This window comes from Schistocerca piceifrons, chromosome 7 (genome assembly GCF_021461385.2).
Source record: "Schistocerca piceifrons isolate TAMUIC-IGC-003096 chromosome 7, iqSchPice1.1, whole genome shotgun sequence".
NCBI lineage: Eukaryota > Metazoa > Arthropoda > Insecta > Orthoptera > Acrididae > Schistocerca > Schistocerca piceifrons.
This window is the reverse complement of record NC_060144.1, coordinates 399,513,224-399,529,457: the sequence shown is the minus strand read 5'-3', so window position 1 is coordinate 399,529,457 and position 16,234 is coordinate 399,513,224. Positions and strand designations below refer to the sequence as shown.

Sequence of the window (16,234 nt, the reverse complement as noted above, 5' to 3'; positions counted from 1 at the left end):
CGGGAGTTTGGTGACCAGCGGAAGTGGTTAAACTAAGATGAGTGTTCCTGGAGCCCCTCTGTAGCGATTCTGGACGTGAGGGGTCTCACATTATCCTGCTGGAATTGCCCAAGTCTCGTCGGAATGCACAATGGACATGAATGGATGCAGGTGATCAGACAGGATGCTTACGTACGTGTCACCTGTCAGATATGTATCTAGACGTTTCAGGGGTCCCATATCACTCCAACTACACACGCCCCACACCATTACAGAACCTCCACCAGCCTGGACAGTCCCCTGCTGACATGCAGGGTTCACGAACTCATGAGGTTGTCTCTATTCCCGTACACGTCCATCTGCTCGATACAATCTGAAACGGGACTCATCCGACCAGGCAATATACTTTCAGTCATCAACAGTCCAATGTCGGTGTTGACGGGCGCAGGCGAGGTGTAAGGCTTTGTCATAAAGGGTACACGAGTGGGCCTTCGGCTCCGAAAGCTCATATCGATGATGGTTCGGACGCTAACACTTGTTGATTGTTCAGTATTGAAATCTGCAACAATTTGCGGAAGGGTTGCACTTCTGTCACGTTGAACGATTCTCTTCAGTCGTCGTTGATCCCGTTCTTTCAGGATCTGTTTTCCAGCCGCAGCCATATCGGAGATTTGATGTGTTATCGGATTCCTGATATCCCTGCTTCATTGCTTCCTCGGAGTTGCTGTGTGCGCTGACTATAACAGCAAGTTCAAACTCACTTAAATCTTGATAACCCGCTATTGTAGTAGCAGTAACCGATCTAACAACTGCGCCAGACATTTGTTGTCTTATGTAGACGTTGCCGACCGGAGCGCCGTATGCTGCCTGTTTACATGTCCCTATTACACAAGCTGAGACAGTAAAAATCTGCTAATCTCCACATACTTTGCTTTTTTCCTTTCACAATTGCAATACGGTGTACTTCTTTGGGGTAACTCAGTGGGTTCAAGTACGATCTTCAAGTGGCAGAGGAAAGCAGTCAGGTGCATTTTAGGACTAGTACCAAGACAAAGTTTCAAAAATCATTTTAAAGAACTAAAGATAATGACACTACTTAGTATATACATTTATAATTGTTTAATATACGCTAAATAGAACGTAAAGAACTTTAATTTAAGATCTTAAGTGCATGTTCACAATACTCGAAATAATAGTAACATAGACCTACCATACACAAGGCTGACATTAACATAAAAGAGCCATAAACACCTTAGCTTGAAATTTTATAACAAACTCGAAAGGGCTGTGAGCGAACTACCGATGAATAACTTTAAGCAAACAATAGAAGTGTGGCCCAAATGTACGCCACATTACTCACTTGATAAGTTTCTAAACAGTGACACAAAAGAGATATGCTACATGAAACAAAAAACTGCCGTATAAATTATACCTATATGTTTGTGACAGTAATGTACCGACAAAGACTTTTTAAAAACGGTGCAAATGGCTCTGAGCACTATGGGACTTAACATCTGAGGTCATCAGTCCGCTAGAACTTAGAACTACTTAAACCTAACTAACCTAAGGACATCACACACATTCATGCCCGAGGCAGGATTCGAACCTGCGACCGCAGCAGCCGCGCGGTTCCGGACTGAAGCGCCTAGAACCGCTGGGCCACAACGGCCGGCTAAAGACTTTTTACATGGATATGAAAGATGTACCATGAATAATCTTGATACTATTGTATATTTAACTGTTATGATTTATTATTATTATTATTATTATTATTATTATTATTATTATTATTATTATTACCAATGTGAATGAATAATTGTTGTATTATCCATATTACTTTAGCATTCATATCTGCTTGCCCTCCAGAGGCACAATTATGTACAATAATAATTATTGTAATTTAAAAAAAAATGTATTGAACACACTGACGATGCGAATTGTATGGAAAACATACTGAAAACCAAATAAAGATTATATTCTATTCTATTCTATTTGAATACGCATGCCTATACCAGTTCCTTTGGCGCTTCAGTGTAAGTCGATGTACACCTGATAATGGAAATACCTCGTCTATTTAATAAAACATGAAAATTTGTTAGTGAAGGTGTTTTTCAAGTCATACTTCAGATGTATTTCCTTCAATACCTACATTTAGGTACTTGTTTTAAGGTAGGGCTCTTACAGACACCTCTCATGCATTCCAGAGTTAAACTAGTGTAGCTGCGAGCGGCTGCAGCGAGTGAGTACTGACCGTCAAGGTCCCAGGCTCCCTCGACCTGATAGGCGGCGGTGGCGGCGCCGAAGATGAAGTCGTCCGGGAAGCGGTTGCGCGGCCTGTCCGCGCGCTGGCCGCGGCGCTGGGGGCCGTCCGCGTCCGCCTCCAGCACGTGGCCCTGCTGCGCGTGGTAGGCCGCCACCCGGCTGTACATGGCGCGCGGCTGCAGCTACAGCTGCGAACACGTGGGACAGAGGCTGCCTTCAGACGGGCAGTGCGGTACGTGGGGACGTTCCCGTCAGGAGGCGACCTTGTCAACCCAGCGGTTAAGCTGGCGCTCAGCTGTGCGCATGGCAGCAACGACGCTCATAAAAGATAACCTCCACCTGGCGATGAGTCACGCCACCTTCAGCAAGCGGCGCCGCTCTGAACGACAAAGCTGTCTCGACTTGCATAACTCTCAGCAGCTGTGACGAGCACTCAGTCAACAGAGGCTGTGCTTCTGTTCCCTTCAGAGACTGGTTTGATGCAAAGTAGGGATTGGACTGGATTTTTTGGGGGAAGAGACCAAACACCGAGGTCATCGGTCTCATCGGATTAGGGAAGGGCGAGGAAGGAAGTCGGCCGTGCCCTTTCAAAGGAACCATCCCGGCATTTGCCTGGAGCGATTTAGGGAAATCACGGAAAACCTAAATCAGGATGACCGGACGCGGAATTGAACCCTCATCCTCCCGAATGCGCCACCTCGCTCAGTGATAAGTAGGTTACTGGCGGAAGTGTGAGCGTAGCTCTGAAGCGGAATCTGGATACCTCAGTAAGCACAGCAGTAGCTTGAGAAACGCACAGGTACCGGCTTCGAGCTCACTGGCTTAAATTGACAGTAAGTTTCATATCACTGCAGACTCCACTGCAGAGTCAATGGCTCTTTTTGGTTTGATGTACGTCCACATTCTTGTCTGTAGTCCTCGATCTCCCTCCATAACGTTACCCCCTTCTCTCTATTACCAAATTGACTATTCCTTGATGCCTCAGTGTACAGAGTGGTCCATTGATAGTGACCGGGCCAAGTATCTCACGAAATAAGCATCAAAATGGCTCTGAGCACTATGGAACTTAACTTCTGAGGTCATCAGTCCCCTAGAGCTTAGAACTACTTAAACGTAACTAACCCAAGGACATCACGCACATCCATGCCCAAGGCAGGATTCGAACCTGCAACCGTAGCGGTCGCGCGATTCCAGGCTGTAGCGTTTAGAACCGCTCGGCCACCTCGGCCGGCCGAAATAAGCATCAAACGAAAAAACTACAAAGAACGAAACTTGTCTAGCTTGAAGGGAGAAAACACATGACTGCGTTTTTTTAAATAGAAACCCCCATTTTTCATTATTAATTCGTGTAGTACGTAAAGAAATATGAATGTTTGAACTGGACCACGTTTTTCGCTTTCTGATAGAGGGCGCTGTAATAGCCACAAACGTATAAGTGCGTGGTATCACGTAACATTCCGCCAGTGCGGACGGTATTTGCTTCGTCACACATTACTCTTGTTAAAATGGACCGTTTTCCAATTGCGGGAAAGGTCGATATCGTGCTGATGTATAGCTATTGTGATCAAAATGCCCAACGGGGGTGTGCTATGTATCCTGCTCGGTATCCTGGACGACATCATCCAAGTGTCCGGACCGTTCACCGGACAGTTACGTTATTTAAGGAAACAGGAAGTGTTCAGCCACATGTGAAACGTCAACCACGACCTAAAACAAATGATGATGCCCAAGTAGCTGTTTTAGCTGCTGTCGCGGCTAATCCGCACATCAGTAGCAGACAAATTGCGTGAGAATCGGGAATCTCTAAAACGTCGGTGTTGAGAATGCTGGGGACTGATGACCACAGATGTTAAGTCCCATAGTGCTCAGAGCCATTTTTTTGAGAATGCTACATCAACATCGATTGCACCTGTATCATATTTCTATGCACCACGAATTGCATGGCGACGAATTTGAACGTCGTGTACAGTTCTGACACTGGACACAAGAGAAATTACGGGGCGATGACAGATTTTTTGCACGCGTTCTATTTAACGACGAAGCGTCATTCACCAACAGTGGTAACGTAAACCGGCATAATATGCACTATTGGGCAACGGAAAATCCACGATGACTACGACAAGTGGAACATCAGCGACCATGGCGGGTTAATGTATGGTGTGGCATTATGGGAGGAAGGATAACTGGCCACCATTTTATCGATGGCAATCTAAATGGTGCAACGTATGCTGATTTCCTACGTAATGTTCTACCAATGTTACTACAAGATGTTTCGCTGCATGACAGAACGGAGATGTACTTCCAACATGATGGATGTCCGACACATAGCTCGCGTGCGGTTGACGCGGTATTGAATAGCATATTTCATGACAGGTGGATGGCCCGCACATTCACCGAAGCCGACATCCCGGGATTTCTTTCTGTGGGGAAAGTTGAAGGATATTTGCTGTCGTGATCCACCGACAACGCCTCACAACATGCGTCAGCGCATTGTCAATGCGTGTGCGAACATTACGGAAGGCGAACTACTCGCTCTTGAGATGAATGTCGTTACACGTATTGCCAAATGCATTGAGGTTGACAGACATCATTTTCAGCATTTATTGTACAGGTAATCACGCTGTAACAGCATGCGTTCACAGAAATGATAAGTTCACAAAGGTACATGCTTCACATTTAAACAACCAAAATAAATTGTTCAAACGGTCCTACTTTCTGTATTTTAATTTAAAAAACCTACCTGTTACCAACTGTTCGTCTAATATTGTGCGCCATATGTTTGTGACTATTACTGCGCCATCTATCACATAGCGAAAAAAGTGATCCAACTAAAACATTGACATTTCTTTACGTACTACACGAATATGTAATAAACAGTGGGGGTTCCTATTTTAAAAAACGCAGTTGATATCCGTTTGACCTATGGCAGCGCCATCTAGCAGGCCAACCATAGCGCCATCTGGTTTCCCCCTTCAAGCTGGACAAGTTTCGTTCTTAATAGTTTTTTCGTTTGACGCTTATTTCGTGAGATATTTGGCCCAGTCACGATCAATAGACTACCCTGTATATACTATAAACTGATCCCTTCTTTTAGTCAAGTTGTGCCTTGAATTTCCTTACTTCCCACATCAGTAGAGCATGTATTCAATAGTTATCCAATCTACACATCTAATCTTCAGCATATTCCAGTGGGATCACATTTCAAAAGCTACTATTATCTAGTCGCCTGAAATGTTTATAATCAGCGTTTCACTTTCGATCAAGCCCACACGCCGAACAAACAATTTCATAAAATTATTCCTAACACTTCATTTTATATTCTATGTTAACAAATCTATCTTTTTATATTTTTCCTCTTATTTTCAGTAAATTTTTCACATCCTCTCTACGTCTGTTTATCTGTCTATCGCTTGAGCCTTGTCCCGTAGTTATGCACGGGCAGCCATCGGTAATCGGATTTGACATGTTAATGTTTAAGGGGTGGCCAGATGCCCTTCCTGCCGCCACCCCGTACCCCCCGGGACGGAATTAGTTTACCCCAACTGTCTGCGTCGAGTGTAATCAATGGAATAGTGCGAAAGTGTTCAGACGTCTGCGAGCCGTGTAACTGAGGTGTAACTTGGAGACCAGCCCAGTATTCACCTAGTGGGATGTGGAAAACCGCCTAAAAACCACATCCAGGCTGGCTGGCACATCGGTCCTCGTCGTTAATCCGCCGGGCGGATACGATCCGGGGCCGACGCGCCTACCCGAGTCCACAAAGCAGCGCGTTAGCACTCTCGGCTACCCTGGTGGGTCTGTACTCTCTACATCTGTCATTGTCAGTTATTTTGTTGACCAATTCGTAATCTGATTCCCTCAGCATTGCCTGATTTAATTCAACTGTATTCCAACACTCTTGCTTTCCTTTAGTTTATAATCTTATATCCTCGTTCAAGGCACTCTACATTCCTTTCAACTGATCTGGTAGGATTGAAACGTCATCATCAAGCCTCCAAGCTTTTACTTTCTCTCCCAAAACTTTATGTCCCTGTCCAAATTTCTTCTTAGTTTCCTCAGTATACACTTTTGATAGCCTACAGTGCTATATCTCTCCCTTCTTAACCGCTTCTTCCCCCTTATTTTTTTCGTCATTTAAAAAAGGGTATTCCAGTCATCATTACCAAAAGACCCCTCCAAATCCTCCCATAAATTAATCCTGTAGAACGTACACAATACTGTGTTTTTCATTTATTATTCTGTTGTTCTACTAAGATCACTTAACAAATCACAGATCAGGTGAAACCGATTTTTATTGTAAGCAGTTGAAAACTTTAAGGAGTTAATGCTCTGTCTTTGGTATTATCCAGAGATCACGGTGCCACACCAAAGTCGGCAGCACATATCGATACCACAGACGTTAGCGGGATCTCACAGCAATCTGCTACGACCTACGGGAAGTGCTCCTGAAGGCCACACCTAGCCCTCAGCATAGCAGCGCCCTCGCATCAGGTATCAATACAGAGCTGAGCATGGAAGCGATCTGTCTCCAGTTTGTGACGTCAGATGCAGCAGCGAATGTCATCGAACAGAACAGTGACAGTTGTTAAGGTTTTTGATGAAAAGTACTTTCGTAAATACAGCCTTTTATACATCAAGGGAACAGTTTGTTAATAGGTCCATCAAGTGATTCTTTGTTAGTCAATGACAGTCGTAAATTATACAACAATCCTATAGCAAAGAAGTGTGTCAGGTACAACTTTTATTCATTTATGTAATAAAGTGTACTCATATTTCACGTGTTTTAGTTTCCCCTTCTCCCAGAGCAACCGAAAAACCCACAGTTATGGCTGCACGAAAGCAGGTTCGTCTGGTCACAACACTGTCAAGTGAGTATTGGAATTCCGAGAGTTTTTAAGAGATCTTTGCCTGATTTGCAGTTACTTTACACAAGATTGTTACTTCTGAGTCTGCCGATCTACTTGGTTCCTCCGATGCTAGGCAGCATACCGGGCCACAAGTTTCCTCCAGAGAACTCGATTAGTTGCCAGGTTTTCAGTTTCACTGAAGATCCTCTGCAAAAGTTCATTTCCAGGCTTTACGATGTCTCCCTCTACTTCCGCATCCATAACATTGATTATTTGTGGATTCTTCCACTTTTCATATGTAGAACATGTCACACAAGTTTCAGTCTCCTTTCAGCAACGACTTTTTGCAGGCTGCATAGACCACTTCTTGTCGGCACTTCATCATCTGAAACGCGGCCGCGACAGCCGATCTTCAAAATTCGCCTCAAGCATCATTGGTGAAAAAAGAGCTTATGTGCAGATTTTGCTGACATTTTCCATAGTTTACACCCCTATACGGCCATGGGTAAAGTGATGGAGGAGTACAGTAGAAGCTTTGTGGGCACAGTAGTCAGCTGGATCCCATTCGTTGGAAGAAAACAGAAGCTTTCCCAGTTTTGCCGGTGATGTGCGCGTCTACGTACCCGTTATTACAGATGAGACTGCCGACATATGGAAATCGGGCAACAACTTGTATTTCCTTTTGTTGGCATGAAATCAGAGTAGATAAATTTTCACTTGTTATGGACATTGTTTTCATTTTATCACTATTCATTTTTAGCCCTATCGAACTTGCCATTCTGTTCAGCTTGATAGTCATTAGTTGTAACATTGTGTGGATTTTGCCACAAGAACGTCAACACCAAATTAAGATCCGTTAGCCTGGGTTTCTTATGCAAACGTATGTGAGTATTGGAGTTGTCCGGGGTTGTCCTCATTATGAAATCTACCATAATGTGAAAAGGAATGGTGACTAAATGCTTCCTTGTCTGACGCCTGTCAGAATACTAAAGAAAGAGTTGTTCTCTTCTTCCGTTCTTATACAGCAACTTTACAGGTTTTTAAAGACGTCAGTGTGATGTTCAAAAATTTCACACAAACTTGCAATGTTCTACAATGATTCTCGGTGTATTATGTCAAATGCTTTTTTTTTAATCAACGAAGTCAAGGTACAATGAACAGTTAAATTCTAAAATTATTGCATGTATTGTTCTATTGTGTTTCGCCGAACAAACATTTATTCGGAGCAGGATCTCCCACTTCGAAAGCCATCCTGTTCTTATCGTAGTCGTTATTGGCTTCTAGTATCCTTTACAGAAGAAAGAGCCAAAATTCTTTACGTGCCACCAACAGAAACGCGATACCTCTCCAATCTGTACATTCGGTTATATTTCCTTTCTTCGGTAATTTAACAATGACGTCACGCCTCCGGTCTTCTGGACCTTGACTTGTTTGTCAACAAATATTTCAACAGTTTATAATGTGGTGAATTAAGTCCTGACTTCCATATTTCTGAATTTTGGTTGAGACTTCATCCAAACCAGCTGCGTTATTGTTTTGCTGTGCACACCTCTCCTTCGTGATATCACCTGCAGAACAAATACTTTATTTATATTTATGTGCACTGCTGCAGAAGATAATTTCACACGACGACAGGGAGTGAAAATAGGCAAAATAAGTTACGGCTGCTGCTTATATCAACAGAGTAAGAGATATAAAAGGAGTCTAATCCATAAGAATGACCTTCCCCGGAAAAGTTGAAACGTCTCTGCGAAGTCATTTCATAAGACGCTTGTCGAATTCGGTACAACTTATTCACTTTACTACCTGATTTTAGCTCAATTCATGAACTCTTCCAGAAAGACTGAGCACGCAAATAAGGCCTATTCAATATTATATGTGTGTTTTAATGTGGGGTTTCGGCTTTGTTTTGTGGGAAACGCTGAGTTGGTCATCGTCTGCTGGGAGCAGACGATGTTGCTTCTCGTTCAAAGGAGAGCACAAGATGACGAACTTAGGTTTCCAATACCTGAACAGAAAGGTTTATCCATCTTATTCGAACGCTGTATCGAAGGCTGTTTTTGTGTGTGAGGTTGCTGACGGAGGGCTACCCCTCTGGTAGCTTCCGCTGCACGGGGAGCTGGGTATTCTCGAAAGAGAAAGCGGCACTCTTCGGTGAGCGCTTGGTGAGTACGGATCGTAGCTCTTAAGGGGGGTTTCAGGTGATAGGAAGCAGGTTTAGTTAGGACTTCATTATGTTTAACTGTTGAAATACTTAAGAACTTCAGCTTAACTGAAGCGTTTGAAGCGAGTTATTTTTCCGAATGTGCCATAATTATATTGCTTTAAATAGGTGATTTTTGGGTGTTTGAGTTAAAAGTGCGGAAGTACATTTTGAACAACGATGAAGTAGAATTACAAACGGTGAATCTGATTAGGAAAATCTGGTTAGGATCACTTCAACCGTACGTGAGTGTAGTACTGTGTCGAAGCGAGTATGATTTTTAATGATTTTTAATCTTATATTTGGTGGAAGTTGCTTTTGTCTTTGTGTGTCGATTTTGTGCCACGTGTTTGGTAATCAATGACGCTTCTGGTCCACCACGACAATGCAATAGGCTTTATTTTAACAGTTTGCTTGTTTAATGAGCTATAATTTCTGCAAAGAATATACGCTTTCTACAAAGCAGAACAACAGTTTGATTCGGAATGCACCACGTGCTCTAATTCGGCCGTTTGCAAGCAGCAGACGCAGTTAGTATTTTGAATAATTATCGCACAACCTCGTGTTTGGTAATCAATGACGCTTCTGGTCCACCACGACAATGCAATAGGCTTTATTTTAACAGTTTGCTTGTTTAATGAGCTATAATTTCTGCAAAGAATATACGCTTTCTACAAAGCAGAACAACAGTTTGATTCGGAATGCACCACGTGCTCTAATTTGGCCGTTTGCAAGCAGCAGACGCAGTTAGTATTTTGAATAATTATCGCACAACCTCGTGTTTGGTAATCAATGACGCTTCTGGTCCACCACGACAATGCAATAGGCTTTATTTTAACAGTTTGCTTGTTTAATGAGCTATAATTTCTGCAAAGAATATACGCTTTCTACAAAGCAGAACAACAGTTTGATTCGGAATGCACCACGTGCTCTAATTCGGCCGTTTGCAAGCAGCAGACGCAGTTAGTATTTTGAATAATTATCGCACAACCTCGTGCATTGGTTAAACCTCTGTCCAGAATAGTGCATGCGTGAATCGTAATGCGAATCTCACTGAGATATTTTTGTGGTATGAATGCAAAGGAGATGATAGTATAATTGTCTCCCTCCCCCGTTTTCTGTGTTTCTTCTTGCTGTAGTTAAATTGTGCTCTGTTAAATTCTCACGTAATTCTTACTCAAATATTTCTAGTCAGGCACCAGTTATGTGTAGTTAGGATGTGCAACCAAATACTTAGATACAATAAATCATCTACGTGAAAGATAAATTCAGTGGTGTTGATCTTACCCACTTACTCCGATTTCCAATCCTGAATTAATGGTTCAAATGGCTCTGAGCACTATGGGACTTAACTTCTGGGGTCATCAGTCCCCTAAAACTTAGAACTAGTTAAACCTAACTAACCTAAGGACCTCACACACATCCATGCCCGAGGCAGGATTCGAACCTGCGATCGTAGCGGTAGCGCGGTTCCAGACTGTAGCGCCTAGAACCGCTTGGCACCTCCGGCCGGCTCCTGAATTAATCAAGTTGCTTCATGCACGACATGGAGTGCTATTTATCTGCCTACTTAAAGAAATTTGCATACTTGTAATTAAATTATTAAAGTAATTAAACTAATAATTTTCCAGCTCCGTTTTTTTTTCTAAATGGTTAGGAAAGGCTTGGGGTGGTGGCGACCCTAAATTTCTACATTTTTATCATTATTTGTATGAGAGAAGCAGCTAGAAATGCGAGGTAACGAATATGGCTCGATGAGAAAGGTCGTAAAGATAGTAATACGTTACAAAGTGTACTAGCCAATATTACACTCTAAGGGGGGAAAAAAGGCGACACACCACGAAGCAGTTATCCGAATGTGACAAGAATCGGTAGATATAACTTACATGTACAGACGAGCAAATGATTACAGTTTCAGAAAACCGAATGATTTATTCGAGAGAAAGAGCTTGACAACTTGAGCAAGTGAATAACGTATCGGTCCACCTCCGGCCCTTATGCAAGCAGTTATTCGGCTCGACAGAGTTGTTGGATTTATGAATTCTTCTCGGGTTATCAGCCGGATGGTGGCGTCGTCTTGACGCAACGTTTCAGTGAGTTTCGTACCCTTTTGTAATGTGGCCCCATGGCAAGGAAAACTACAGGAGTTTCTACGCCATCTCCATGGCATACATGACAGCATCAAATTCATCATGGAGATAGAAGAGAATGGCTGCCTTCCCTTCTTGGATGTTTTGTTCAAGAAAAATCCGGATGGTACGTTGGGACACTCTGTATACAGGAAGAAGACGCACACGGACTTATATCTCAATGCTCGGAGCTGCCACCATCCAGCACAACGTAACTCAGTACTGAACACCTTAGTACAAAGAGCCAGGTCGATCTGTGACAGCGAGAGTTTGCCGCGTGAGTTAGCAAATCTGTGGGAAACCTTCCGTAAGAATGGCTACACCGAGACACAAATAAGACACGCCTTGTATGCAGACAAGAGGCCGGAGGAGAAACCAGAAGAAAACAAAGAAAAACGTGTGGCGTTTCTGCCGTTTGCTGGACTGCCAACAGCCAAGATCGCAAGAATATTAAAGAAGCACGAAATAACGACCATCTTTCGCGCACCGAAAAAAGTCAAAGATATACTTGGCTCAACCAAAGACCAACTGGGGCTGCAGGCGTCGGGCATTTACAGTGTTGAGTGCGAATGTGGGATGGAATATATCGGGAAGACTCAACGCTGTATCTCCAAGCGCTGTACTGAACACATCAGGAACGTACGACTAGGACAGACAAACAAGTCCGCTGCAGCAGAACATAGCATTATCGAGGGGCACACCTTCGAATTCGAAAAAACAAAGAAGCTGCGCAGCGCCAACGGTTTCTAGGACTCGATCTTCAAAGAGGCAGTGGAGATACGTCTGTACAACAATTTAGTAAACAAGGACAGCGGTTTCCAGCTCAGTGCAGCGTGGAATCCCAGAATTGACCAAATACGACAGGAACGCTCCGATCTGAAGGCAGCGGCGTCTGCAGACAGATTGGATAGCCACCGGGTCTCGACGTAGGTCCGAGCCTCCGCCCCCCCCCCCCCCCAACCACCGCCACCGACGCGGTACTCCCATCTCCCTTCCAGAGGAACATGATTGGCCGGCCTACAGTAGAGGACGACGGCCAAGCAGTTACGGCCAAGCAGTTATGTAGATACGCAGAACTCAACATCCCGACGGCTATGCTGTTTACCCGCAGGCTCGGAAGGCGCGAACCTCCTCAACGCCACCCCCGCCCCTCCATCTTCACCTAAATGGAACCCATCTCCCCTGGCGCAGAACCGACAAGTACCTTGGCGTAACCTTGGACTCTCGTCTTACGTGGAAACCCTACTTAGACGAGGTCCACAGGAAGGTCTGCGCCAGAATGTCCATCCTATACCCAATCCTGAACTCAACCAGCTCCCTTTCCTGCCCAGTAGCAGTAAATGTGTACCAGGCCCTGATCCGGCCAGTAATGGAATATGCGTGCCCTGTATGGGGATACGCGGCGAAGCAGCACCTGGACAAACTCCAGAGGCTGCAGAACCGCGCCCTCACGAGGGCATTGCATTTACCCCTTGGATTCCCCATAGATGATCTGCACGCCGCAGCCGAAATCCCACTCCTGAGAGAGCGTTTCCGAGATCTGACAAAGGCCTTCTAAGAGGGTTCTTCCAGATTAGGAAACGCCCTCATCCACTCCCTAGGTCGGTATGACATGTCCCGCGACAAGCACAAGCGCCCCATGACGATCTTCGACGATTAAGTCGAAGAGAAAATCCCAATATCCAGTCCCTAATCCTGCTCCTTCCCATATAACACCAATCTTCTCGCCAACCTTAGGCAAGTACCAGACACAAATAGAACAATCATCACATTTCACAGACACCAAAAAAAACCTACAGATATAATCACACACACACACGTACGCAGGGGAGTAAAAGCCGAAAGGCTACAAACTCCCCCTCACACTTCCCCCAAGAGGGGAAAGTAACAGATGAGAGCAGCAGCAGCATCCCGACACTTCGCCAGAAGATGATGGGTACGGAACTCATTGAAACGTTGAAACAAGACGATGCCACCACTCGGCTGATAACCAGAGAAGAATTCATCAGCGGAATATAACGAGAAAGGCCGAAATCGCATAGAGTTGTTGGATGTCCCTCTGAGGGATATCGTACCATATTCGGTCCACTTGGCTCGTTAGAACATCAAATTCCTGAGATAGTTGGAGGGCGTTGCTCATAATGTTCCGAACGTTTTCAGTTGGAGTGAGATCCGGCGACCTTGCTGGCGAAGGTAGGTTTGACAGACATGAAGATAAGCTGTAGAAACACTCGCCGTCCGCATGTAGGACTTTATCTTGATGAAATGTCAGCCCAGGTTGAGTTGCCAAGAAGGGCAACAAAGCTGGGCGCAGAATATCGTGGACCTACCGGCGTGCTGTAAGGGTGCCGCGGATGACAACCAAAGAATACTGCTATAAAATAATATGGCACCCCAGACCACCACTGTCAGGGACCCAACTGCTGTCTGGAGCGTCTCCATACACGACTTTGCAGTGGAGTAGAATTGTTTTCAGTGATGAGTCCTGCTTTGAACTGAAACCCGACGACCAGCAAAGACGTGTCTGGTGAGGCCCCAGACAGCAGTGGGATACCAACCCGACTGTCGGCCACTACAAGGCCCGACAACCAGGAGTAATGCTCTGGGATGGCGTTTCTTTTCATAACAGGACCGTTTTAGTTGTCATCCGTGGTACTCTTACAGTACAGCTGTACGTCGACGATATTCTAGCCCCGTTTTGTTACCATTCATGGTGAGCCATCCTGGGCTTACATCGCCTGCAGACGGTGTGAGTTTGTACTGCTTGTGATAGTGCTTACCGAACCCTAACATGACCAGCAAGGTCGCCGGAGCTTTATGGAGAGGGTCCTCCAACTAGCTCGGGATTTTGACTATCTGACGCCCCAACGGAACAGAATCTGGGACGATATCATTCAAGAGTACATTCAACAGCTCTATCGATCAGTGCCAAGCATAATAACCGCTTGTGTAATGGCCACAGGTGGATCAACGCATTATTGACTTTCTCAATTTGTGAAGCCCGTTCTCTTGAACAAACTATCCAATGTTTCTGAAATCGTAATCATTTGTTTGTCTGTATATGTACGTCACATCTACCGATTTACGTGAGACGTGCTTCTGTCAGTCTCGTTTAAACACGCGCCCTAGTTACGCCTTGGCTTCCCGCCGGCGCTTTTCCCCGTGGCGGCGCTGTCTGTTCTCCTCGTCTCATGCCCCGCCCTCTAGGTCGGTGGAGTGGAGTGACTGACTCGTGAACCGTGGCAGTACGCCATCGACTCCGGAAGTGCTTGTTTGTCTTACTTGCGGTGTTTTGTGTGGTGTCGGCCGGCTCATTCCACAGTGAGGTTCTACGGCATAGCGTGTGTGACTTGGAGAAGCCGTTAGCTCCGATTATGCTTCTTCTTGTCGGAAGAGAATCGAAATAAGGAGCTGTGATGTTGCTGTTCCGGAGAATAGTGGGAGTCGCAGAGGACGGTTGCTCCGGGAATGTTTTGAGCACTGAGTCCGGCAGGTTTTCCTCCGGGACTGAAGTTGAGTATATTTCGCTATTGCCGTTGTGCTTTTGACTTGCTATTGCCTTGTATTAGGGTGGTGTTTGTGACTTCCTTTATGTTGCTGCCGCCGACATTGTGTGTTTTCCGTCCACCGGTTTAGCTCGCCGGTTCTGAACCTATGAAGGAAAAGGTTGAATGTTAGTTCTGCACTGCGTTTGCAGAGTTTGACTTCGAGTGTGTAGGTTGTTCTTGTACTGCTGGGCTGGTTCCTCGGTTAGGCGTCGACGTGAGCGTGAATTGCTTGGTTAAAATTTGCAGTAGGCACTCCGGGCATGGTCGATGTTGTACAACGCGGATAGTAGAACATGTTGAATCAAAGGCTGTGAATGTGAACTGTTGCTCTGTCATGTCACACTAGGAGACCGTCTAATTAGGTACTGATGTATTGGTTGCTATCTATTGATTCCTGTGACCAATTTGGTAGTCAGTTCCAAGCCTACGTGTTCTATGTATGTGAGAGAAAGAAAAGAAATTTGTGAAGTATGTGGCTGTGCACACCTTAAAAGTTGTTGGTGCATGTGTTTTTCTTAATGATTGTTTTAATACCGTATGTTATTATCAGCCCCTTTTTAGGCTGAAAATTTTACAGGGTTAGAGAATTTTATTTGCATGTTTATCTATATGAACAGGGTCGATTGAGCTGGTGACTTTTACGCCAGTTTGTGAAATGTGGCAGCTTTACGCTGCGGTTTAATGATTTGTAATTGAAGGGCATCATTTAATTCCTCTTTGGGGCTCGCCTTGTATTTTTCCTGGTTTGTACTACCTGAAGATTGTAAATCATGATATTGGGGCACGATGACTGATTGACTGGGTGTTGTGTGATGTCCTTAGGTTAGTTAGGTTTAAGTAGTTCTAAGTTCTAGGGGACTGATGACCATAGGTGTTAAGTCCCATAGTGCTCAGAGCCATTTGAACCATTTGATGACTGATTGGTAGCCTTGCAGTTGCTTGTATTTCATACTCAGCAACAGTGGTTAAACGTTTGTAAATTTGCTGGTCATGTTGGTGTGCAATTGTTTGCATTTTAAATTTAGATTTTATGCAAGTTTACCTTTTAGAAGTATATGCATGTATTGTTGTCCCTAGGTTTAATCTGGATAGTATCAATTGATTTATTTAAGGTTGCTAAGTTTTAGGGAATTGCTTCGCTGTATGATAGTTCTTAATGCTTAATGTGGATTCTAAATGTACAGTGGCCCTTAAGGCTCGATTACTGATAAATTTGTTGATTTGCCTTCTGTTTTTGAGAACTTTCTTAACCTTAACCACCGACCA

At 44.5% G+C, this 16,234-nt stretch overlaps 1 protein-coding gene across 1 annotated transcript in view; it reads right to left on the bottom strand.

Moving 5' to 3' along the window:
* The window catches only part of LOC124805121 (myrosinase 1-like), a 217,336-nt gene that overhangs the window by 120,657 nt on the left and 80,445 nt on the right, over nucleotides 1-16,234 (bottom strand). The window contains exon 2 of the mRNA XM_047265573.1: nucleotides 2,231-2,429. Coding sequence (XP_047121529.1) covers nucleotides 2,231-2,408 — 178 coding nt within the window. The 5' untranslated portion in view covers nucleotides 2,409-2,429. The remainder of the gene's footprint in view (nucleotides 1-2,230; nucleotides 2,430-16,234) is intronic.